Source organism: Diaporthe amygdali (genome assembly GCF_026229845.1).
Source record: "Diaporthe amygdali strain CAA958 chromosome Unknown NODE_62_length_164125_cov_65_766172, whole genome shotgun sequence".
Lineage (NCBI taxonomy): Eukaryota > Fungi > Ascomycota > Sordariomycetes > Diaporthales > Diaporthaceae > Diaporthe > Diaporthe amygdali.
In genome coordinates this window covers 117081-141627 of record NW_026517082.1, presented here as the reverse complement: position 1 = coordinate 141627, position 24547 = coordinate 117081, and the positions used below count along the sequence as shown (strand labels likewise).

At 51.5% G+C, this 24547-nt stretch overlaps 11 protein-coding genes across 11 annotated transcripts; 7 read left to right on the top strand and 4 right to left on the bottom strand.

Moving 5' to 3' along the window:
- Positions 1–349: 349 nt before the first annotated feature.
- J7T55_010998 (FAD-dependent monooxygenase DEP4) lies at positions 350–2848 on the top strand (the record flags this gene model as incomplete). Its single annotated transcript, XM_053136024.1, has 4 exons — positions 350–446; positions 505–1396; positions 1547–2249; positions 2531–2848. The coding sequence occupies 4 exons, from the start codon at positions 350–352 to the stop codon at positions 2846–2848; spliced, it is 2010 nt and encodes a 669-aa protein (XP_052986405.1).
- Positions 2849–3536: 688 nt separating this feature from the next.
- On the bottom strand, positions 3537–5799 carry J7T55_010997 (uncharacterized protein; the record flags this gene model as incomplete). Its single annotated transcript, XM_053136023.1, has 8 exons — positions 3537–3554; positions 3630–3898; positions 4003–4158; positions 4213–4266; positions 4332–5161; positions 5266–5369; positions 5476–5538; positions 5626–5799. The coding sequence occupies 8 exons, from the start codon at positions 5797–5799 to the stop codon at positions 3537–3539; spliced, it is 1668 nt and encodes a 555-aa protein (XP_052986404.1).
- Positions 5800–6710: 911 nt separating this feature from the next.
- Positions 6711–8397, top strand: J7T55_010996 (uncharacterized protein; the record flags this gene model as incomplete). Its single annotated transcript, XM_053136022.1, has 4 exons — positions 6711–7018; positions 7118–7389; positions 7466–7833; positions 7915–8397. The coding sequence occupies 4 exons, from the start codon at positions 6711–6713 to the stop codon at positions 8395–8397; spliced, it is 1431 nt and encodes a 476-aa protein (XP_052986403.1).
- Positions 8398–8940: 543 nt separating this feature from the next.
- J7T55_010995 (uncharacterized protein) lies at positions 8941–9805 on the bottom strand (the record flags this gene model as incomplete). The annotated part of the gene is made up of 2 exons (XM_053136021.1): positions 8941–9151; positions 9213–9805. The coding sequence occupies 2 exons, from the start codon at positions 9803–9805 to the stop codon at positions 8941–8943; spliced, it is 804 nt and encodes a 267-aa protein (XP_052986402.1).
- Positions 9806–10454: 649 nt separating this feature from the next.
- J7T55_010994 (uncharacterized protein) lies at positions 10455–11375 on the top strand (the record flags this gene model as incomplete). The annotated part of the gene is made up of 5 exons (XM_053136020.1): positions 10455–10536; positions 10606–10640; positions 10743–10879; positions 11017–11135; positions 11224–11375. 5 exons carry the CDS (start codon positions 10455–10457, stop codon positions 11373–11375), a joined length of 525 nt encoding a protein of 174 aa, XP_052986401.1.
- A 655-nt stretch (positions 11376–12030) lies between these two features.
- J7T55_010993 (uncharacterized protein) lies at positions 12031–13714 on the bottom strand (the record flags this gene model as incomplete). Its single annotated transcript, XM_053136019.1, has 4 exons — positions 12031–12207; positions 12261–12374; positions 12425–13564; positions 13631–13714. 4 exons carry the CDS (start codon positions 13712–13714, stop codon positions 12031–12033), a joined length of 1515 nt encoding a protein of 504 aa, XP_052986400.1.
- Positions 13715–14362: 648 nt separating this feature from the next.
- On the top strand, positions 14363–16712 carry J7T55_010992 (uncharacterized protein; the record flags this gene model as incomplete). Its single annotated transcript, XM_053136017.1, has 2 exons — positions 14363–14461; positions 14553–16712. The coding sequence occupies 2 exons, from the start codon at positions 14363–14365 to the stop codon at positions 16710–16712; spliced, it is 2259 nt and encodes a 752-aa protein (XP_052986399.1).
- A 653-nt stretch (positions 16713–17365) lies between these two features.
- Positions 17366–18670, top strand: J7T55_010991 (FAD dependent oxidoreductase; the record flags this gene model as incomplete). The annotated part of the gene is made up of 4 exons (XM_053136016.1): positions 17366–17409; positions 17467–17842; positions 17897–18297; positions 18361–18670. 4 exons carry the CDS (start codon positions 17366–17368, stop codon positions 18668–18670), a joined length of 1131 nt encoding a protein of 376 aa, XP_052986398.1.
- Positions 18671–19361: 691 nt separating this feature from the next.
- On the top strand, positions 19362–20369 carry J7T55_010990 (class iv; the record flags this gene model as incomplete). Its single annotated transcript, XM_053136015.1, has 1 exon — positions 19362–20369. The coding sequence occupies one exon, from the start codon at positions 19362–19364 to the stop codon at positions 20367–20369; it is 1008 nt and encodes a 335-aa protein (XP_052986397.1).
- A 577-nt stretch (positions 20370–20946) lies between these two features.
- On the bottom strand, positions 20947–22548 carry J7T55_010989 (uncharacterized protein; the record flags this gene model as incomplete). The annotated part of the gene is made up of 1 exon (XM_053136014.1): positions 20947–22548. One exon carries the CDS (start codon positions 22546–22548, stop codon positions 20947–20949), a length of 1602 nt encoding a protein of 533 aa, XP_052986396.1.
- A 665-nt stretch (positions 22549–23213) lies between these two features.
- J7T55_010988 (uncharacterized protein) lies at positions 23214–24525 on the top strand (the record flags this gene model as incomplete). The annotated part of the gene is made up of 5 exons (XM_053136013.1): positions 23214–23417; positions 23492–23684; positions 23791–23990; positions 24052–24132; positions 24190–24525. The coding sequence occupies 5 exons, from the start codon at positions 23214–23216 to the stop codon at positions 24523–24525; spliced, it is 1014 nt and encodes a 337-aa protein (XP_052986395.1).
- Positions 24526–24547: the final 22 nt, after the last annotated feature.

The following is a 24547-nucleotide window of genomic DNA, read 5'->3' as shown; positions in this document are numbered from 1 at the left end:
TAGCCGATGGGTGAGTGGACTGTTAGTCTTTGTGATAGTGCCTTTCGGCAGAACTGATAGCCTTGCTTGCCGTTATCGCAAAATTTGACTGCACTCGAGACAAGGTCAACGCTCCTTGCCCCGGACCGCCTCGATGCAGTAAGCTGCGTATGAGCCGAGACTGCCATACAAGTTTCACCCATTTGGTTGTCCCCGGTCTCTCGGCCCGGGACTATACTTCCCCTGCTGGCTTCAACACTTTGGTAGCAGGACTGCTCTCGGTCAATTTTGTCCGTGCTATCCTAGGGACTGTGCGGCTTCTACTAGATATGGCGAAAATGTAGTAGTAGAAGTAGGCAGTAGGTGGCCAATGGTCACGCCCAAAACAGCAAAGATAGACGAGGAGCAAAAAGAAGTCATGGCGAAAAATGAAACAGAGCAGGTAGATGTCGTGGTAGTTGGCACTGGTAGGTGAATATTATCACCCAAACTTCTGGCCTCAGCTCTGACAGAAGCTGCACGCAGGGTGGAACGGCCTGATTTGTGGAAAGACGTATTTGGACTTCGAACCAGAGGCCAACCTGATATTCTTAGACCAAGGCGACTCAATCGGTGGGGTGTGGAGTGAAGAGAACATCTACCCGACCTTGTATGCACAAATTCGCTATGGCCAGTTCGAATACTCCTTCTATCCAATGCGCCGCGAGGGGATCACAGCAGACGGATACATATCCGGCGGCACAATTAACAAGTACCTCAACGACTTTGCCGAGACTTATGGCCTGGCGCGGAGGACTCGCCTGCGCACAAAGGTAGACCAAGTCGGCCGTATTGCGAGTCCGGGCTCAGGCGCAGCGGAGGAGGCAAAATACGTTTGGAGACTCAGTATTGAGGGCGGCCACGCCATCGAGTGCAAGAAGCTCATCTACGCCTCGGGGGCAACATCGCACCCCGTGGTCCCCTCCTGGCCCAGCTCGGCCGGCTTCAATGCGCCAATCATCCACTCGGCTGACACGGGGAAGCACCTCGACTTGATCCGCTCTATCAAGCACGCCACTGTAGTGGGCGCGGCTAAATCAGCGTACGACACTGTCTTCCTGCTTCTCGATGCCGGTGTCAAAGTCGACTGGATTATCCGCGAGGACGACCGCGGCTCAGGGCCTCTGGCCATCATGCCGCCCACCATACTTGGCCTAGTTAACACGATGGACTTCGTGGCGACCCGGATGGTCAGTGTCCTGGGCGCAAGTATCATGGCAGCCGATGGTGTGGGCTACCAGTTCTTCCACAAGACTCTTCTGGGTGACGCCTTGCGGAGGGCGTTTTGGAAAACCGTCAACATCATTGCAGAGCACCATGCGGGTTACTCCTGGAATGCAAACGCCAAGAAGCTGCGGCCGCTTCCGCATGGGAATGGGTAAGTGAAACCATCATCTGAGAGTTACTCCTTTCCCCCAGGATGCCAAACAGTTGGTGTCAGCATCGCGGCCTACGTAGCTGTGGCCAACGCTCGTCATTGTCTTCGATATTCATGACTGGCCTTTGACTTCTGACTGCATCTCGCCAGCATTTTCTGGGCCAGCTCAGGCCTCGGTGCCGCCAGCGTGCCCAACTACTGGAAGACGTTCCACTCGGGCAGCTGCACCGTCCACCGTACCGAGATCGAGCATCTGGGGGGCGGCAACACGATCCGCCTGCGGAGCGGCGACGAAGTCACAACCGACTGCTTGCTTCTCTGCACCGGCTTCGACAAGTCATACCAGCCCTTCAGGCCCGAGCTGCAACGCCAGTGCGGCCTCGCGCCCGACCCGGACCCGCTTGAGGCCGCCAGGTGGGCAAAGCTGGACGTGGCCGCCGAGAAGACGGTCGACGAGGTGTTCCCGGTGCTGCGCAGGCCCCCTCAATCCCTGCTTCCCACTGCCTCTGACAGCAGCATCAGATACGGACGGGGAGGACAGACGAAGGGCAAGGACGACAGCAGGACGCTGCTGCACCATGGGCCAAACCGGCACTACCGGCGGCTCATCTCGCCCAGCCTCGCGAGCCAGGGCGACCGGTCCGTCATCTTCCCCGGCTTCATCCACTCCATATACACGCCCTTGGTCTCAGAGGTACAGGCACTGTGGGGTGTCGCCTTCCTGCTCGACATGCTCGAGCTTCCGACCCGCGGCGCCATGGAGGACGAGGTCGCGCTGTGGAACGCCTGGTCGCGCAAGCGATATCCCACCCAGGGCAGAAAACATGCCTATTCGATTTATGACTTCCTATCTGTAAGTTGTTTTTTCTTTTATATATGTATATATATATACATATTTATTCTTCTTTTTTGGAAAACAAAATACATACCAATCATCTTGGTTGAAGAGGAAATTCAATCTTCTTCAAAACTTGAGGCCCCCTCCCACCCCACCCCACCCAGGAAAAAAGAAAATGCAGGCCGAAGCCAGCGCCTTATTCCTGATACTCAATAAGTCACATTCAACTTTCAATAGAGTGGTGACAAAAACCTAATCCAAGTCAAGAATCCGACTAATTCCTTCTTCTCGCGCAGTACATCGACGTCCTGCTCAAGGATCTAGGCATCAACACCCGGCGCAGGCTCAACCCGCTCGCCCACCTGTTCGTGCCCGCGAGGCCACGCGACTTCCGCGGCCTGCTCGAAGAGTTCCGGCGAATGCAGGCGGGACGACTTGGTAAGAATGGGTTCAAAATCAAGCTGCTGCACGGTGGTGGACCCGGAGGCGGAGGAGGGCAGCACCGGACTGCTGACGTTGTGGTTGCTAAGGCCACCAGTCTGCTGGGTATCGCGCTAATAGCCTGGCTTGCTTACTTCTGTTTAACTTGGTCTTCAAGGGTGCTTCTCCGATGACGGCCGGAAAGTGTGAAGTATGGGTGGGACCGCGATTGTGCGTGAATCCTTCTGTACGGGCGTGGGTACGGTTTGTCGTGGCACCATAGGTCTCGTGTTCGAGGGGCGATGCTGAGTGGGTGCCACACCTAAAGCCCTGGTATATGCAAGACCCTGGCAGTCCGAGTTTCGCATCATTTCGAGGACGACTGTTCGAGTCAGGACAGATATTACATGTCAAATTGAAGTGGGACACTGCAGCCGTATTGATATCAAGTTGATGCAAAGAACCTTGTTGTAGGATCGCTGTGATAGCCGTCGAAATTTGTCCTTCCAAACAAGCCTTCGGATATTTATGTATTGAAGTCCAATATTCCTTGATTCATGCGACACTGGTATTACCGGTTGCTCAAGAAACACACAGTCTTCGGGTTCAAACTAATGTAGAGTATGAAAACAAGGAATGGACTTTACGAACTCACAAGTCGTATGGGGGATACAAGAGCGAAGAAAACACCCGATCATTTATTTAAAAGTATGGCCTGATCTCTTCCTCATACGCCGGTGGTTGACAAAATGGTCTAGCTATATCTTTACCCCTGGTCTGCGAAGTCCATAGTTCTACATGTTTCAGAGCGCCGGTGTATGCCCAGATTTTAAGACCCAAACAAGAGTGAGGACACACGGACGATGTAAGGCATATAGCCCATCAGTAAAGCTTGTGGCGCTGCTGAGGAGTCAGTAAGAGTTCAAAGTCCGGGGAACCTGCACCAAGCAGGCCCTTAGGAGAATTGCGACTCACCCCGAGCATAATGGAAGCAAGAAAGCCCATTGCAGAACCGACCATGGCGATGGCAAACACGTTTCGGATGGACACGGTGACCTGGTCGATGACTAGCCCCCGATCATGCTCGTCCAGGGCCTGGTAAACAGAGCTGCTGATGCCCGTGGTCAGCCCCAGGATGTCGGTCCGGGGCATGGTTTTGAACAGGCTGCCGAGCTCCCGCAGGCTGAAGTTCTGGTATAGGGACCCGGCCACGCCGAGGAAGGTGATGTTGCCCAGGTTTTGCGCTGCCAGCATGAGTTAGTAATGAATCATCAGGTCTCATTTCCCGTGTCTGTCTATTTCCTGTGCACATATTTGTTCCTGTTCCCAGAGTGGATTGAGCCCTTACCACAGGTCATGAAACCGACGGCATTGTTTACGTCCGACTTGGGCACTAGGGCTTGTGCCACGGCGATGCCAGCCGTCAGTGTCGAGCCGATCCCGACCCCTAAGAGAATTGTGTACCCGTAGATCCTTGACTCCGATGTGGACGAGTCGATGGTGACTGAGGATTTATATCAGTAGAACTCAAAGACGATCGGTAAAGATCGTGACTTACACATCAGGGCCGAACCCGCCAGAAGAGCGGCGTTGCCGAAAATATACCACGGCGCTGGAGAAGTCGGGATTAGTGTCTTAGGCCGTATGAATGGACGAGATCGGCGGGGTGCATCTTACTGTAATAGCCATATTTAGGCATAAAGGTACCATTCAGGACAGAAAAGAAGATAATCATGGCAATGGGTGGAAGAAGCCGCACGCCGGCGTCCAGAGCGTTGTCTCCTCTCGTAAACTGGAAGAACAATGGAACGTAGTACACAGTCATCATCATCGATCCAGACGCAACAAAAAGGTTGAACTGCAAGATGTTCAGCTTGAGGCTGCTGAGGAAATGGGCAGGGTACAGCGTTTTGTCGGCCGGGACGCCGGGATGGAAGTAGGTGACGGACGAAAAGGCGATCAGGAGCACGCCTGTCATTGTCCAGAGGGCAATCTCTTGGCCGCTGGCAAAGCCATACACAACCCCGCCAAAGGTGAGGGCCATGGCGTAGCAGGCGACACCGCCCTCGAAGATGAGGATTCCGAGCCAGTCGAGGGAGCGGGCCCTTTCTAGGAGCGGCAGGTCGAGCGGCTGGATGTTGGGCAGGCAGAAGAAGAAGGCCGGGGCGAAGACTGCGGCGACGACGAGGTTGATGTAGAAGGCCCAGCGCCAGGTGGCGCTGCTCTCGGCGAAGGCGCCACCGATGACGGGACCCAGGACGGAGCCGGCTCCCCACATGGCCACGACGCCCGAGAAGTACAGAGGGCGCTCACGCGTCGTCGTCGTCAGAGCAATATACGTCAGGCCGCCTGAGTAGACGCCGGACCCCGTCACGCCCTGGACCACGCGCCCAATGATCATGGCCTGCATGTTGGGCGCCGCGCCGCAGATGGCGCTGCCCACCTCGAAGCCGACCACGCAGCCGATAAAGAGCCATTTGACGTTGAACACACCGAATGCCTTGCCACTTTAGGAATGATGAGCTTCCGTGGGAAAAAAAAATAACGTTCTCCGGGGAGGGGGAGGGACTGCTGAGACGCCACCCACGGCCGGTTTTAGTGATTGACTTACAGCGGCAAGATAGACACGCTCCCTAGGGTGAATGCCACTCCGATCCAAGGGAGGAGATCGACGTTGTTGAAGGCCTCGACTATAGAGGGCTGGATGTCGGCGACCTGTGCTTGTGATATCAGCGAAATCATGTCCTGACCGTACTATTTCTCTTTTTCTTTTGGGTCCCCTCCTATTTTATCGTGCTTAATTCTAGGCGCCAGAACTTACGATCGTGCCGTCAAGGGCAAACAGCAGCACTGTCGATAAAATGGAACTGTAGGCAAAAAACCACTGTATCACAATCTTATTAGCATCTTGAACTATTTTCCCCCTCGCCTGCGTGCTGAAAATACCCTCATGCATCAATTGGGCACAAACCTTGAGCCCGGTCACCGTCCTTGGGCTTTCAGTCTCCAGCTCCCCCGTCTCTGCCTTGGGAACGCTGGACTCCGGTGGGCTTGCGCTGCTTGTTGCCGGTTGGCCTGCATCTTGAGCTGCATCCTTTTCTCCGAGCTCTCGCAAGACCCCTTCGGAATCGCTTGTCGTTGCCATATCAATTGAGTGAATCTGATGATGACTACTAGCGACAAATAGGGTAGAGTGAAACAATGTGCAGAGCTGCGGTTCTAAGAGAGGGTGTGAAAGTTCTCTAGCGTGAGCTCACTGGCTGTCCAATGTTGTCCAGCACGAATGCGCGCAGACAATGAATAAACGAACCAGAATGTGTGTTTACTACACTCCACCACAACCCCTGCTCGAGCATGAAAGACAACAATAGCATTACTAATTTCACTTTTGATTTCAAAGCCCTGACTGAGCATATCTCCTATGTCCGATCATGGTTTGCCTGAACTGGCAAGTCCGAAATCTTTCTTTGTGTAACCTGATCTATCATGTACGACAAATCTCGTGGGGGTTTTGCGAGGCTGCGTGGGCTCTTACCACAGTAGTTGCTGTGTGGCTCGGGCCGGTCAGCAAATTAGCAGCGGGGCGAATCTGTCAGACGTGCATAACTTGGCACACCCGCAGGTACTCGCGTAAGCAAGACTACCTCCTTGATGTATTTCTGTGTACACCCCGGCATTTCGCATGCCTTGGGATACAGTATGCGTAGTAGGGTCACATAAATTATAGAGGCATCAGTCCACAACGTATCTTGTGCTTCAGGTCCATTCGTGAACGAATCCATATAGAATTGCAGTGATTAAGCGCTGTTCTGCCCGTCCGTTGGAATTTCCTTGTACGATGTCCCTCCCGGTCCGGGCGGCCGAGACGCGCCTGGAGGCAGCAGTGCCTAGTTAGTCTACTTGTCGTGTACGATTGGACTACAACACCTAGACTGGAGTCGGTATATGATACAGCCAAATCGCATGGATGTGTAACCAGCCAGAAACGGGTACCAAGATACTCCCAAGTGCACTTAAGGCCTGTTTAAAATTGACGTCAGCCTCGAAACGCTCAAAATGACGGGGGCAGCTCAGGATTCTCCATTCCGGGTAATTGTCGTGGGGGCCGGGATTACTGGCTTGCTTGCGTCTCACGTCTTCCAGAAGCTGGGGATTGATCATGTCGTGCTCGAGAAGCGCCAGTCGGTCGCACCCCCTGAGGGGGCCAGCATTGGTATCTATCCCCACGGCGCTCGCCTCCTGCATCAGCTTGGCTGTCTTGAGGCACTTGCTGAGGCATGTGCGCCTCCTGGGAAATGGATCATCAGACGTCCGGACGGCAAGGTTATCATCGACAGCGCATTCTTTCAGAATCTCGAAAAGAAGTGAGACCTTGATCACCACGGAGCAACCAGCTGTAGCTGCAGCGAAATCGTTGCATCCTACGGCTTCGTATTCTTACTAATTTCTTTTCTCTCCTCTAGTCACGGCACAGGCATGTTCTTATTGGAAAGGCGTAAATATTTGCAGATACTTTTCGACTGTCTCCCGGACAAAAGCCCCATTCGAACAGGATGTGCAGTCACGAATATCCAGCACACTGCCACCGGCGTGGAGGTGACTCTGAGCAATGGAGAAATCGAAGTCGGTGATGTAGTCATTGGTTGCGACGGAGCTTATAGCAGCGTAAGGAACTTCATGTGGCAGCATGCCGCTTTGACAGAGCCGGGCCTAATTACTGCTGAAGAGAAAAGAAGTAAGTAGAGTCCCACAGCCCTGAAAAGCGAGTAAAGTAGGACATATTTCCTGACCGTGTTGCCCGCAACGTCAAGCCATAAAGACACATTACAAGGGTTTAATCGGCATGACTCCCCGCCCACCAGACACGGCAGAGAATGACTTGCTCACAAATCACGGGAATAAACGATCGTTCCTCGGTCTTTTGACGCCAAAACACATGTTTTACGCTTTCTTTTTCCGCCTTGACGAGCCCATGGTCTGGCCCAGGAGGGCACAGTTCACAGACCAAGATGCCGAGGTTCTGGCGGAGAGCGTGGCCGACTATCCTGTATCCGACACTCTGCTGTTTGGCGAGCTCTGGAAGGATAGGGTCCGGGGTTTCCTTGTCCCTCTGGAGGAGGGTGTTCTGGACCACTGGTATCATGGACGCATTGTCCTTGCTGGAGACGCATCTATGAAGGTACGCAGCACTTTGTTTCTTCTGTAAAGTAAGCATTACATCGCTTGTGGTCAATCTAACCTTTGCCCTCAATCCTGATAGATTACCCCAAACATGGGACTCGGCGGCAACTCCGGCATGGAATCTATCGCCGTCCTATGCAACCACCTGCACCGGGTGCTTAAACAGACACCAGCGGGGACAAAACCCGGGATTGAGGCGCTTACTCAGGCCTTCTCCGGGTACCAGGCCGAACGACTTGCACGAGCCCGCCAGGTCTTGGCGCTCTCGGGCTTGGTCCTCCGGATGCAGTCCGGCGCAGCCCCCTGGTACAAGGCCATGGGCAACTTGGTCCTCCCTATGATACCCGACCAGACCATCGCGGGTCAATTTGGCAAGTTCCTCCACCAGGCTCCAAAGTTTGAGTTCTTGGATTCGTCGGGTTTTCCGCGCGGGGCTAGGCCTTGGAAGGATGAAGAGGATGCTCACCTGAAGGGGGAAGCCAAAAACAGTGATCAGAGTCCACTACTCTGGGTATCTGCTATGGGGTTAGTGGCGGCGACAGCAGCTTTCATGCTTTGTTGACCTTGACTAAAGGAATTCCTGTGCTCCTGAAGAAGCAGTTATGTAGAAATATACCTAGGGAGGCCGGGCAAAGTGTGGACCCTGAGGCCGATCCGAATGATATTGGCCACAGTGAAATTACAAGCCCGGAATTTGGTGCACTTCAACGCCAGAGTCCTCATCGTTATTAAGTATTGGCTCCCATCCATAATGACTGGATCCCTTGATTATTGAAGCGTTGGCCTCTACTACTAGATGCTAGCGTGAAGGTTTCACCATGCAACGTATCAATGTACAGTTAGCAGTAAAGCGGGCGGTACTTTGACATCTGTCAAGATAGTTCACGGTTCATTTTTTTCTTCTTCTCAGATTGAAGCTGATATTGTGTCAGCTGTTGAATAGTTGAGAATATTGGTTGTTTATTATCTAACTTTGACCAAGCGACAAATCATTCAAAGTAACCCTAACGCGAAGGCGATAAGTCTTGTCTCTTATACATGAGTAACTGCTACTTATATCGCAAATGCCATTCAGTCTTTTCAATTCCGCTCGGAAGTTCGAGAATCAGCAAACCCAGCCGCCTTCCACCGGCACAACAACGCCGTTGACAAAACTGCTCCGCGACCCAAGAAGAAACACAACCACGTCGGCAGCCTCCATGGCATCTCCAATACGCGCCAGGGCTCCCGGGATATCAGCACCGAAGATATCTCCTGGGGTCGAACCGCCATGGATTGCGTTGATCTCGTCCAGCATAGGCGTTTGGACAATTCCCCTTCACCAGTTGTCAATTTGCTATAAGACAAGCTCACTAGGGCACAAATGAGTAGACTCACGGTGCAATGGCGTTGACACGAATGGCGCGCTTGCCTTCCTCCTTGGCGGCGGTACGGGTCAGGCCCACGACAGCATGCTTGGCCGCGACGTAGGGAGAGTTGTTGAGGACGCCCTGCAGCCCGGCGATACTGGCGGCGTTGACGATGCTGCCACCGTTACGGCCACCAGCACCCTCGAGCATGTGCGGCAGCTCGGCGCGCAGGCAATTCAGCGTGCCCTTGAGGTTGACCCCGACCACCCAGTCAAACTCATCGTCGCCAATGTTGCGGATCGAGCCCGCCTCCTCGCCGAGGCTGCGCCCGATCACGCCCGCCAGGTTTGCCGCCCCCGCGATCGGCTGTCCGAAACGCGCCACCGTGTCGCTTATCCATGCCCGGCATGCCTCGGGCGACCGGATGTCGAGCACGCGTGTGAAGATGGCACCCTCGCCCGCCTCGCCCTGCAGCTCCGCCTCCACCTGGGACAAATTGTCTTGGTTGATGTCTGCAAGTGAGAGGAGGACACCGTGGGCCGCAAGAGCTTTAGCCGTCGCGCGACCGATCCCTGAGGCAGCTCCCGTGATAACAACAACTTTCCCTTTCAATGAGGCCATCTTGGCATTGGCGAGGTTGAAGGTTGGGAAGAGATCATCGGGTCTGCCACCAGCGCTCGTTGCGCGAGGTAGCACCGATAACTACATTATGCATGTGCAATAGGTCACGGCCATGTTGATTTTCGCAAGCACATCTTCAACTATACATTCCTAGCTGTGTAAGCATCGGACCGAGTTGGCCGAGCTGGCTGCAGCCAGGGCCGAATCAGAAGTATGGATCTCGGCCATAACGAATGCTGCCCAATGTCCGAAGGAGCAGAATCCATGAAACGGTCGGTCCTTTTGTACGGTTCCACATGTAGGCTGATTGTGACAGCAACTGCACGTAACTTTTCAATCTGTATGAGTGTATAGAGGACTGTTGATCCACTTGTGGACTTGGTGTTGCTGCGGACAAGCCGGGCCGAACCCGTCTTGTATGTGAGCACTAGTAACTCACCGGCAAAGACAGGTCACACAACCGAGTGACATAACAAAGCCATAGAGCATTCTGTTCAGGTCACTCATATCTTGATAAAATTATCCATCAAAATTCAATATTCGCAGAGGATTCTAAGCGCATTATTCATCTCGACACGTGATTCGCCAACTCCCGAGGTCGACACCACCAAAGTATCGCAGCCCCCAAGAACTATCGACGTCTTTAACCATGGCTTCCGAGAACGCAGATTTCCCTAAGTTGAAGCCTGCTTTCATCATGAGGGGTACCCTTGGAAAATTCCTGCCCATAGGTAAGACCTCCGAAGGAGCTCCCCGTGTAGCCCAAGATCAGTAATAGGGCGAGGCACTAACAAAGTCAGGCCCATTGCACACCGGCTCCACAGCCTCTTACGTTGTACGTTTCTGCGCTTCTCCCTAATCTGGCATAATTACCAATATTATATGTACAAAAGTCTGTTTCTGTGTAGTCCAAACGTTAACAGCTCCGTAATTGCAGACATTCGAGGACGGCGAGATCGAGACGGTCCCGGGCTTCGAGCCAGCATTCAAGGCCAAGCTCACTGCTGGTGCCGACTGGTTGACAGTGGATGCTGATGGTCAACACGCCAGAGTTGACGTCCGTGCTATTGCAAAGTAGGTCTGACGTCCGCCTCGTGCCCTGCTCCCACCTTCGGCCCTTCCGCACTGAATCTTGCCTGCTTCTACTTTTCAAGGCTGCAGAACGTAGGAAGACACCATGACTGATTTCTAACTGCGAGTGGAATAAACAGGACTGATGATGACAAGATTATTGACTATCGCGTCGAGGGCATCATCAAGCTGGTCGGCCCCATGCTCAAAGTGTTCACCTTCCAACCCGATATGGCAACGACGCCATTCGGATATGCCAGTGCGTTTGACAATGATTTCCTTGAACGAACGTGACATAGACCCGTCAATTAAACGTACTAACAATTGGTAACTTGTCTTTCTTACAGCGGGCAATGCGATTCTGAAAGCATCTGACGAGAGTTTGAGGGTGCTGGACAGCACCAAATTCGTCAGCAACGTTCGCATGGTCGTCACAGAAGAGGGAAAGATTATGCTGGAGAACAAGTCTTCCCAGGTGGTCTTTGGGGCTTATGAGTGAAACAAGAACCTACCCAGATCGTTTCTGTGGCAGTGAAGTAGGGGGTCTATCGATGAGCCTTATCGAGAGGGCCAGTGACTACTTAATGGCCACACCGTAGCCAATTCGTAGTTCTGGAAATGCAAGACCCACGATACAAACAAACCAGCCCATAAGTTCTGCCACAGTTTCGTAGAAATTTCTGTGCTTGAGCACCGGGACTACCATAGCAGCGAATGATAACTGTTGCCGAGAGTTTTAGGATCTAATTGGCTAGCTGGCACTCATGTTTTCTGAAGTATAACATAAGTGTCTTGCCTTACCGGGCATCATAATCGGTATAGTTGAACTTTCTAGTCATAATAGATCCTCAATAAGATAAAGGTCACCTTTGAAAGCTAATGTGACGAGTAAAATAGGGTGTCAGGTGCATATAACAACTGTCGGCACTGCCTTTCGCATTGCATCTACCGCATAGAGCAGACTGGCAATTTCCTTGCCCAGTGACATGATCAGTTTCATAGATCCAGTGTCTAAACGTCAATTCACGGTGCTACTTCATAAGCTGGAAATCAATGACAGAAATTTCCCAGAGAAAGTCACTTCTCAGCCCTGAACTTCCTTACTGTCCCAGTTCAACCCAAGGGCCACTTAAAGCAGTCGATAGTTTCTGATATCAAGTATCCCCTGAATCCTTTCCACCTCGAATTGGTATGCCTTCAGCCTCAGAAGTCACGTCCGCCTGGTCCATTGGAGAGCTTGTAGCTGGAACTCCTTCGATACTCGCCATGTTGGTATCCTTCAGCCAGTACTTGATGATAGGCAGGATGAAGACTGGGCCAGCAGCAACAAACTTCATTGTATTAGTAGAGGTAGAAAGGTTTGTGGGAAGACGATAATACTGACTGCCCACGAAGAGCCGAACATGAACTCTTTTGAATAGCCATTGAGGTCTAATGCAAAAGCGCAAATTTGGCACAGAGCATTTAAGAGGCGATACATGGATGCGTAGACGGATAGCTGTGTTGGCTGTTAGCAGGGTGAATCTTGCCGAATGATAGACTTCATACCTCATCAGGGCGATTGCTGAGGGCTCCAATGAACCAGTAGGCATAGCAATTGTACGTGGCATCCGTAAAGCCGTACAACACGTAGACAGCGCATGCACTTGCATATCCAGGATCGAAGACATCTACACGGTCAGCCTCCTGCAGACCATAGACTGTTCTCTTCATCATGAAGTAGCCGGCAATCCAGACTGCATTGATAGTGATAAAAACGTAAACAATGGCGATCAATGCCCTTTTGCGACGTCCGAAAGGTAGCCTGTCAGTAAAGATATTGAGAATCCAAGCCGAGGGAATCTGAACAGCCCCGGAGATGAAAGTGTTGAGTGCGCGACCACGGACCGTGAAGAAAATGCCGTTGAAATCGTTGCTTTGATAGATGTTGTAATAGTTTACTGCCCAGCACATTGGCCAGAAAAAGACGATCCACCAATTTCGTTTGCAGACTTGCCAGGATGACGCAAGCTCCTGTCGAAAAGTTTTCCGATTGATCTCAAGCATCACCCGAGACCCATCCTCACGGATGATCTTCTGCCAGGGGTACATGGCGAGGCCCAATACTGAACCAATGAGCATCAGAATGAATAGCCCAATATAGGTACCATCGCCAACGCGGCTATCATTCGAGGTACCTGCATTCCAATTCTGCCCCACAGGAATTGCAGCGCCGATGACAACACCGAACTGGAATATGGACCAGAAGATGGAGACGTATAAGCCCTTCTTATCCTCGGTGGCAAATGATGTGATTGCGGTACCTTCGGCGCACCACAATAATGCAGCAGACAATCCGCACAAACAGCCCCCAAAGATGACGAAAGGCACATTACCGGTGTGATTGAAGCACCAAAGGCTGGCTGCGTAGGCAGCGTATCCAAATCCGCCGGCACAAAGAGTAGTGCGTAGCCCAAAGGAATTGAGACACGCAGGCGCAACAAAGCAGAAAGCTGAGAAGACAGTATAGAGTGCAATATTGGCGATGTCGGATAGCCACGCGGTCTGCTGTCCGGCGCCACCAATGAATGTGATGACATTGAACATGCCCACGGTCATGAAAAGAACAGATCCGAGCATCACCGCCTGGATTCGAGGGTGACTGTATGCCCAGAGCTTGATACCCCAGACATAATATGGTTTTGGACACTGACACATTTGGTATAAGTTTTCCACTCATACCAGTCTTCCTTGACACTGCTTGGGAGCACTAACCTCGTACAGCTGAGGGACATCGACACTGATTTCATGGCTCTTCTCAGAATCATCCTTATTAGAATTGTGGGTGACGTGCGCCATGGTCGAATCTATCACAAACGTTTCGCAAAGAGGATGAATGGTTCGATGATTGCTGCTCAATAATGGGAATTATGGGCAACATCGTAATATACAGACGGGCCTTTCCGCAAATTGGCACTTTAGTTTTGGTCACTCTGGCTGCACCCTCTGGGCGCAGCTAGTCTAGACCTAGTACGTTCATCCTACGTGCGATAAGAGAGAACCAGCCTTTGACTTGAAAGAGAACTCGATCAGGAAAAATGCAGCACGTTACTACAATCCTTGGGCTATCGTCCATGACTCAGAAGCAGAGGACGGAGCTTCTCGGGCGACAACCGCCTAGTCTGGTCATTTGCTGTATCACCTACTTCGGTAACTAAAAGATCTCCTTTTCAAGCTTAGCGTCCCCGATTAGGTTCCAGAAGGGAACACACGTTGGAGAGGTAGACTAAGCTGACGGCTTACGTAAAAGTCGCCAAGCACACTGACTTCCGCAAACCCCAGCAGGCGAGACAACGACCAACCCAGATAAGTCCTTGTCGTCGGACGGTTGAGTGCAAAGTATTGTGCATCATATCTTAGGCATCGCTCTATGTAATTTGCTACAGCCTCGCTTGCCATTGAGAGTTATCTCCTGCATAGATAGCCGTCTGTCGAGTCGTCACGACAATGTCGGTCCTTCACCACCAAAATTATGGTAACCCGCCGGAAATCATCGGCTATGCCGAGCCCTGGATAGTGGCCCCTGGAGATAATGTCGCAGTGAAGGTCAGCACTCCCCCTTCCGGGTCCCTTCCGGGTTGGCTTGAACATTCATCAAGCATTTGCTTGTAATATCAACATTGACACAACCAGGCAGATATCATGCACGGAGCCCGAGTACAGTTATCGCATTATTCGACTGATTCAGGGCATTGAACTTGACAATTCTCCGCAGAAGTGCGAACAAGAGATCGAAGAGATCCCACGGGGTCAGAGACCAGGAAGGTTTCAATCCGCCAAACCTGGATCGTATGGATATATTCCTGCTTGGTGCCCACTCAACGTGGATGGCGGGCTCCAAGTCTCTTTCTACATGCAACCATGGCTTCTGGGTTGCCCTCACACCCAGAACCTGATCTCGACCCTCAGTCCAACGTCCCAGACTGGGTTCTGCATTTCTCTGAACAATCAAGGGTCGCTTGATATCAGTGTGGGGAATGGTCTTCGTGTCGAAGAGATTGGCACCGCGCTGCGACCCAAGCAAAAGACTTGGACAAAGGTCAAGCTCGTCATTCATTCTAAGCTGGTGCAGCTGAGCTTGACTCCTGTCTCCTTCCGAGCTGAGCCTGTTCCTGCCCCGACCTCTTTCCAACACACATTGAAAACGGAAGCTCTGTTATTCAAGCCTGGACCTCTTCTCATCGCCGCAGCACTAGGCGATGGAGTTGAGAAACGCCACTTGGCTCTGGAATCGCAGGCAGTTGACTTCTTCAATGGCCGAATCGACTGTTTGAAATTGAAGGCATGTGGTTCTAAGCCATTGGTACTGGCCAAATACGATTTTTCATTGAACATGTCGACCGATCGCATCGTCGATATATCGGGCCAAGGCCGCCATGGGATCCTGGTCAATGGGCCAACTCGTGCTGTATGCGGCTACAATTGGGATGGGTCCGAGGGTGACTGGACGCGAGCCAAGCTCGGCTATGGTGCAATACATTTCCATGATGATGACTTGGATGACGCGGGATGGGAAACCGACTTCACCGTCACAATCCCGTCAAATGCACGTTCTGGCGCTTATGCGATCGAGGTGGACACCACCAACGGACGAGATCGTGATAGCATAACCTTCTTCGTACGGCCGGAACAATGGACAGGAGATAATCGTGGCAAGGTTTGTCTTGTCTTCTCTACATTTACGTACCTCGCCTACGCCAATGAACGTCTATATGACACCACCCGTCAGAACACCGCCGACCTCGGCCCCGGGTTCGACATTGAGAAGACATTAAAGAGCGGCGAATTTGAGAAGATGCGCAGGCGCACTGACCTCGGCTTATCATGCTACGATCGCCATTCTGATGGGTCCGGAGTGTGCTACTCATCGGCAAAACGTCCGATCCTCAATGTACGCCCGGGGTACATTATGTGGGCGTTTTCTCGCCCGCGCGAGTTCTCGGCTGACCTCATGATGATTGGTTTCCTGGAGCGTGAGGCCATCCCGTATGAGATCCTCACCGACCACGACCTGCATACCCGTGGGAGCAGCGCTCTGCAAGGATTCAACACCGTCATCACAGGCAGCCATCCTGAGTATCCTTCACTGCAGTCTTATGGTGCCTACAATGCCTTTTCCAGGGGGGGTGGAAATCTTATGTACATGGGTGGTAACGGCTTTTATTGGGTGAGCGCCGTCAGTCATGCGTCGCCGCATAGGTTGGAGATACGAAGGGGTGATACCGGCGTACGTCCCTACAGCCTTCCTGGCGGCGAGCACGTCAATAGTCTTGACGGCCAACGAGGTGGACTTTGGAGGTCCCGTGGGCTGAGTTGCAACACATTATTCGGAGTAGGGTTTTGTGCCCAAGGCACAGGTCTTGGAATTCCATATCGACGAACCAAGGTATCCCATGATCCCAGGTTTTCTTGGATGTTCATGGGTGTATCCGGTGAGCTGATTGGGGAACATGGTTTTGGAGGGGGCGCTTCAGGGGACGAGATTGATCGCTATGATGTGGCCAACGGAAGCCCCGGGGCCGCTGTGGTATTAGCGACGAGCATTGGCCACAGTGACGACTTTGGAATTGCGATCGAGGACCTCAGCTATCCTGCTCTGAGCACCCTTGGGACCCAGACGGACCTCATTCGCAGCGACATTGTTTACTATATCGGTTCTGGCGGTGGTGCCGTCTTTAGTGTAGGCAGCATCAACTGGTACTGCTCGCTGGCTTGGGATGATTACCGCAACAACGTTGCAAGGCTCACCGCTAACGTCATCAAAGGGTTTCTCGTCGGGAAAGAAAAGCATCAATAACCGCGACCCGCGATACGAATCACACCATTCAGCACAGCAACGCTTTCTGACATTTGTCTGCAATTTCGATTTCCCCTTGAAAGGTGTAGCTATAGGCAGATTTAGATTTTCATCCACAACGTAGCGTCACCATATTTTGAGCCGTACTTCGTAAACAAGGTCTTCATCTCATGTTGCCTTTGTCTCTTAAGTGCGCCAATAGTATCCATACCCTGCCTCGCGGAACGTGTTGTCAAACAATTGCAGCCCTTGCCAATTGTGGTTTTGGAATTTTGTGCTTTACTTGCTCTGGTAAGGCTGCTCAGCTTCTGCCAGATCGCGCCAGAAAGTAAGCTAGTCTCTCCCAAACACTACCCGTCGAGGTTTGTCCATTTTGGTAGATTATCCTGATTAGGTAGGTTGATTATCCTAATTTGGTGATAAATAATGCCCCATTGTAATCTTTGAGAGATCGAGAAATCGAGATTCTCTTCATAATAAAAATGAGCATTTCATGAATTCTGCAGCGCATGCAGCACATTACAGAGGTCCATCTGTTTCTGAGTGATTGATATGTGTATTGTCCCGACGTACAATTCAAGCTGTTCTGACAACCTTTGCAAACAATTACCATTTACCGCTCCACAAGGTAGATTATCCAATTGCTTTCACACATGTTGACTTCGTTGAACTCAAGCGACGGTGTCGTCATTGTAGGGTAAATTGCCTACGTGCCCTAGCAACTTTGAATAACTGCTAAAACACCGTTGGTCAGTGCCGGCATCATTGGCCTCAATGCCGCCTTGGTTCTCGCGAAAAAAGGCTATGGCCAATCGATCACCGTTGTTGCAGAGTATTTTCCCGGAGATACGAGTAGCAGCTATACATCCCCATGGTGGGCAAATCCCCAAACTCGATACTGCCTCAAGGCGGTTCTGCTAACTAGAATCAGGGCTGGCTGTAACTTCTCCGCCATTTCCGGTACAGATGCCAACGCGCTTCGATGGGATCGTCTCGGGTATGAGCATCTCTCAGAGCTTGCCGACAAGTCACCTCAGGAAGCCTATGTGCACTGGACTCCGTCCACAGAGTTATGGGACCAGCAAGTCCCCCGTGACAAGATTCAGCACATGTCAGAGTATCTGAAAGACGTGAGCACATAGCGATAGCCGTATCTGTGAAAACTGCCGCTAATCGCAATGCAGTTCCGGGTCTTAGATGAAAGTGAGCTTCCAGAAGGCGTTCAATTTGCCGCGTCTTTTACCACACTCACGGTGAATGCCCCCCAGCACATCAAGTATCTTCAGCAGAGGCTACAAAACGAGTATGGTGTTCGATTTGTGCGCCACAAGCTTCTAAGCATTGAAGCCGCCTACGGTCCATCTACCAAAGTCGTTTTCAACTGCACCGGGCTCGCTTCTGCCACGCTGTTGGGTGTCGCCGATCCAAAATGCTACCCTACAAGCGGTCAGGTGGTGCTGGTTAGAGGCCCGCATATTCACACAAACATGATGCGACACGGTCTACATTATGAGACCTATGTGATTCCCCGCCCAGGGTCAAATGGAAATGCTATTCTAGGCGGGTACATGCAGAAAGGCGTCAGGTAAGAGTATAAGCCACTGCAAAGAGGAATACACTGAAACCAGCGCTGATATGCATCATCTAGTGATGGCTCGACGTACGCCTTGGAGACACAATCCATCTTGGCGCGCGCGCGAGACCTAAGCCCAGAGGTTCGTCTTCAAGAGCCTGAGGTCTTGGCCGTCTTTTCAGGACTTCGCCCTTCTCGTGAAGGCGGGGCTCGTGTGGAGAGAGAAGAAGTCATGGTCAATGGACAAAGCCGCGTGCTGGTACATAACTATGGTGCGGGCGGCACTGGATTCCAGGCTGGCTATGGCATGGCTCTTGAATCTGTAGCTGCCGTAGAGGATGTACTTGGTGGTATTGGGGACAAAAGTCTGCACCCACGTCTTTAGAATCGACAGCGCGGAGAAATGGGCCCAGTTTCTTGGGACACAGGTGCTAGAAGGGCTATGTACTCAAAAGAAACAACTCGAAGGAGGAATACAGTCCCTCGATATATGATTCAATTTGCAGCTCGAGCGGAAACGTGTTCGCCGCAGGACAGGATACCAAAATGCACTTCCATGTTATAAACTAGGAGCGTACATGTCACCGTGCTACTGAACCCAACCAAAGTTTGTCCTGCCACTGCTATTCACATCTCATGTATGTGGCGAAGTAGAACAGCGAAATCACCATGAATCCTTAATGTGAGACCTCGAGATGGAAACTCCCTGGCGAGCCCGTGATGTAGGCTTGTTGGTGTGCGAATGGAATGAAATGGGGCGGAAATATTGCGAACTCACTCTCGTCACAGACTTGCGTGAATTCCTGAGTCATGGCTCAAACAGCGTGCAGTATAAACAAGATCCAATATAGGAAAGGCGCGGATATCCGCGATAGGAATTACCGCTTTCAGTTATATGGACTTCTTCACAAGCGGAGACGAATCGGCTTCTCCCACTAGAGGGTGGCTAGGTAGACCACAACACCCTCTTAAACGCGGCAAGTCTGAAGCGGTAAGAGATGATTTCGAATACCAAATACTCCATGTGAAACGTTTATTTTGTTTTTCCAAGAGAAATTCTGCCTACCCCCGTGATAATGGCTTCCATGAACGAAATTTTCACCGGCTATCATGCCCGACAAGCCGTTTTGGAGGCATCTTACGACAAGAATGCATTCGCGAGGGGTATTGCTTGGATAGAAGGCGATTTCGTGCCTTTGCACCAAGCTCGAATCCCGCTGCTGGATCAGGGGTTCATGCACAGCGACCTAACATACGACGTGCCATCGGTGTGGGATGGGCGCTTTTTCCGTTTGGACGACCATATGACACGGCTAGAGGCTAGCTGCGGCAAAATGCGACTTCGACTGCCCCTGCCCCGCGACGAGATCAAGCGTACTCTCGTCGAGATGGTGGCCAAAAGCGGCATTCGAGATGCCTTCGTCGAGCTCATTGTGACTCGCGGCCTCAAGGGTGTCCGTGGCCACACTCCCGGCGAGACCTTCAAGAACAACTTGTACATGTTCGTCCAACCATTCGTGTGGGTCATGGAGCCCGAGCTGCAGCCCACGGGTGGTAAAGCCATTGTGGCGCGTACAGTCCGACGAATTTCTCCGGGTTCTATTGATCCGACCGTTAAGAACCTGCAATGGGGTGATCTTACTCGTGGTCTATTTGAGGCTGCTGATCGCGGAGCTGTGTATCCCTTCCTAACAGACGGAGTTGCCAACATAACTGAGGGCTCGGGCTTCAATATCGTTTTGATCAAAGACGGTGCACTCTACACGCCCGAACGTGGCGTTCTACAAGGTGTGACGCGCAGAAGCGTTATTGAAGTTGCTCACTCCCACGGTTTGGAAGTGCGCGTTGAATACGTGCCTGTCGATTTGGTGTACAGCTGCGACGAGATTCTTATGTGCACTACGGCCGGTGGTATCATGCCCATCACAGAACTTGATGGCAACCCTGTGAATGATGGCAAAGTTGGGCCCATTACAAAGAAGATCTGGGATGGATACTGGGCGATCCATTATGATCCTCGCTACAGCTTTGAGATCAATTATCAGACCGGGACGATGATGACTCTTAATGGCGCCAAAGGCTGATTTATAAGCCTTGGAGACCGAACAAAGGGCGCACGATAATTACCTTACTGTTTCGTTTATATTCAATAAAGCAAACCAAAAAAAAGTCTGAACGCCATATCGACAATTGGCAGTTGTGCCCCTTGCCCTTGGACTGCCGCCTGTGAACGGCGTAGTAACGCCGGCGATAGCGCCTTTGCAGAGACCCGCGTAGACCCACGTCAAGGAAGCGTGGATTTTGTGATTTTAAATATCTGGCCCCGATAGCATAGTCATGGTCCCTGAGCAGAACCAGTACATGGCAGAGCCCCAGGCAACTGCGATGGCGCTCCATGTGATCCCCGATCAGGGTCGACAGGGACACATTGTTAGATCCAGGAAGACACTATTTGAGGGCCATACCAATGCTGCAGAGGTGTGGATGCATCCATTTTCTCCGTAGTCTACAAAGATCTAGCTACAAAAAAGCGGCCATAGTGGCCACCCCTTATCCTGCTCATCCTCGATATGCTGAGTATCCATGAAGCAGTATCCAATTCAAAGACCTAAGGGCACACGGTGCATGTGGGAAATTTCATCAACCCTGCGTTACTTGTCACTACTGCCTTTTTCCGGCGACAACTTCCTTCTCCGTCGCATCGAGGCCACAAATGACTTGTGTCGGATCAAAGGCAGTCAGGTCTGCATCACCGAAGTTGCGAGCGGATATTCTTCGATCGAAAAGAATGTCGATCTCCCGAAAAGTACGCCCCTTTGTCTCTGGCAGGTGCAAAATTGCCCAAATGACTACGCATGTGCTGAGTCCAGCAAATAGAAACCCAGTCTTAGCTCCCCAGTTAGCTTCTGTTGTGCTCATAGCATAAGGAAGTCCCGCGGTGATGGCGATGGAAAGGACGTGTGGACCAAAGCAGGCGATTCCCAAAGTCTTGCCGCGGACTTTGGTGTTGGGAATTTCGGCGATGAGCACATAGACGATTGGCCCCAGTCCTATATTGTAGACAAAGTAGAAAATGAGGAGCACAACAGCCTTGGCGTACATAGCTGCAGTATCAGAGGCGGCGGCAAGTCCCAAGAATCCCAGCACATACATCAGCACAGTGGTGAAGCTACATGTCCAGATATATCCGGCTCTTCGACCCCAAATTGTCATCAAAGGCCAGGAGATAAGATTTCCAAGGACTCCAAGGCCGAATAATCCGCATGAAAGGTCGAAAGACTGGTCTGTGGATAGGCCAGCCAGTTGGAAAAAGTAAGTACAGTAAGAAGCTGCGAGATTGATTCCGCACAGGAACTGCCCACTGTACGCCATGACACATATAAGAGTCCGTCGAAGATTGGTCCCTTTGAAACAGTCCCGATACGTGGCAGTGGACGAGAGGTCTTCCTCAAGGGCAATAGTTTCTCTCATGTGTGCCAGAGTGATTTCGACATCTTCTCCGTAGCCAGTGCATTCGAGGGACTTCCTAGCTTCGGCTTCGCGGTCTTTTTTCATCAAGAACCAAGGCGTCTCAGGGGCTAGGAATCCACCAGCAAGGAAAATGAGCGGGAATGCGTATTCCGTTATGAAAGGGACTTTATAGGACCATTTATCCGTCCGGCCTTCTGTCCCTCGCAAGATGAGAATTCCCATGAGCGAACCGAGGACTTGAGCGAGATTGTTGCTTGCTAGTCCCATTCCCCGGAGACAGACAGGGAGGATTTCGGATATATATGCCGGCCCGAGGACTGGGAAACTGCCAGTTAGGAGCCCGGTCAGGAGATCTCCAACGAAAATGACAGCCGCGCTTTCGCCCAGAACTTGCATTAGCAGAGTCCCAAGCGACAGCAAAGTAGCACCAAGCAGTGTCTTGCGAGGCCCATAACGATCGACACACCATCCTCCCCAGATAGCCGAAATCATATAGCCGAGGACCGGGGCATAGGTAAATGCGGATGTCCAAGAAGCGGCAAGCACATAAGACTGAGAGCCAGGTGGGTACTCATAGCCAAAGTCCTTCCGAAATTGAGGAATGCCGACTAATGTGCCGACGATGGTCGGATCATAGCCAATAATAAGATTGGGCAGGCAAAAGAAAGACGCCCAGAAAACTGCCATACGGTGTTTTGTGACTGCTTCACGGATCGTAAGGTCATGTTCTTGACGGGCGGTTTCCTTCGCGTACGCCACTGAACGCGGCTTCAAGGTTTGAGGACGCCCCATGTGATCAAATGGAATTGAATCAACTCGTGTTATGGCTGTAGTTGAAGAGCGATAAACAGAGTCATGCGTAATCATCAATATATAGTTGAATTATTATGATAAGATTCCGCTGGCGCCGCGTATCTTACGTGCAACCCGCTAACCCCGCGTCCCGAAACCCCAGACTCTTCGCATCTGTTATCACGGCTGGGCTCTCTTTCAACAAATCAAACTTGACGGAGATTAGAGTTTCACTATCATTCAGTGTAGCACCAAGATAGGTAATTCCCAATTCGGCAGAAGTGAATGTGAATTTGTCATGAATGATTTTACATAAATTGAACACCTTTTCATTGCAAGAAAATATAGGAACATGCATTAGTAACACTACCGGTTTACGGGCAAGATACCAAAAAATGCTTCCTGAAGAAGGAATCTCCAGGAACTTCTACAGAGGAAGATAAGTCTCTTTAGGCAGCTCTTTCTTTTCGTACCAATACACTCGATTATTGCACTTCCCGTTCAGGCAATTCTGGTAGATCGGCATGTGCATTTGCCTCCGACCAAACCTCTTGGCCGTGTGTATAAGCATCAAGTCAGTCTTCGTCCAAACCCTGCACTGTTGAGGCGCCTACGCATTGGTCCTGCCTGTTCAACCCTTACTTTCCTCAGAATACCTCAAGGCAATGGCGTGGCTTCCGGAGAGTGTGGTCAGGTCACTTGACGAGACTAAGGCTGAGTACAGAACTCTCGGCAGAAGTGGACTTCGAGTTTCTGTCCCCATCGTTGGCTGTATGAGTATCGGCAGCCCGGAGTGGGCTGATTGGGTCATCGGACCGGAGAAAGCGCTTCCACTGTTGAAGGCTGCCTACGACCGAGGTGTAAACACCGTGAGTAGTCGTTGCTTCATTGCCATTTTCAAATTTGCAGCGTGGCTCATGTCTTTGTCCTATGAGCTGTGTAGTGGGACACGGCCAACATCTACTCAAACGGAGATTCCGAACGGGTGATCGCTGAAGCGATCAGGACATACCATATTCCTCGCCAAAAACTTGTCTTGATGACAAAGGCGTGGAGCTGTGTCGGTGAAGAGCAGTTCCACGCCTATCCCATCCTCGAGGAGCTCCGTAAAAGCAAAGACTATGTCAATCAGTTTGGTTAGTTGAATGTGACCTTCCCCTCCTCGGGGCAATGTATTAAGCTAGGCAGGGCTTTCGAGAAGCGCGCTCTTCACTGCGGTAAATGATTCGCTCAAACGACTAGAAACTGAGTATATCGATCTGTTCTGGATCCATCGCTTCGATCCGTCTACTCCAATCGAGGAAACTATGCAAGCATTGGACGATCTCATCAAATCCGGCAAAATTAGATACATAGGGGCTAGTTCTATGTGGGCCTTTCAGTTTGCCATGATGCAGTTCTGTGCCGAGAAGAACGGCTGGACAAAATTCATTGCAATGCAGGTAAGTGGACTTTATGCGAAGTGCTGTATAAATACCTATCTGAACCTTCCTCTCTCACCAGAACCACTACAGCCTGCTCTACCGTGAAGAAGAGCGAGAAATGAACAAATTTTGTAATGCTACCGGTGTTGCTATAGTACCGGTATGTCTTAGTGTCCAGAAGCAATTGCTAGCCGCCAACGTTTCTAATCAATGTCAGTGGGGACCTCTTGCCCAGGGTCAACTCGCTAGACCGCTCAGTGTACGCGGCACCACCACGCGCTCAACCGGTGGTTTGGGAGACCCTTCAACGACACGATCCGAAGCCGTCGAGATTATCAACCGAGTGAAGAGCCTAGCCTCGCAGAAGGGATGGACTATGAGTCAAGTAGCTCTGGCCTGGATATTGAAGCGAACGACGAGTCCAATCATCGGCTTCAGCAGCATCGATCGAATCGATGAATCACTTTCGGCTATTGGCAAGAGCTTGACCGTAGACGAAGAAAATTATCTGGAAGAAGTCTACACCCCGCTCGAGATAGAAGGCCATTTCTAAGCGATAAGTACATATACAGCTT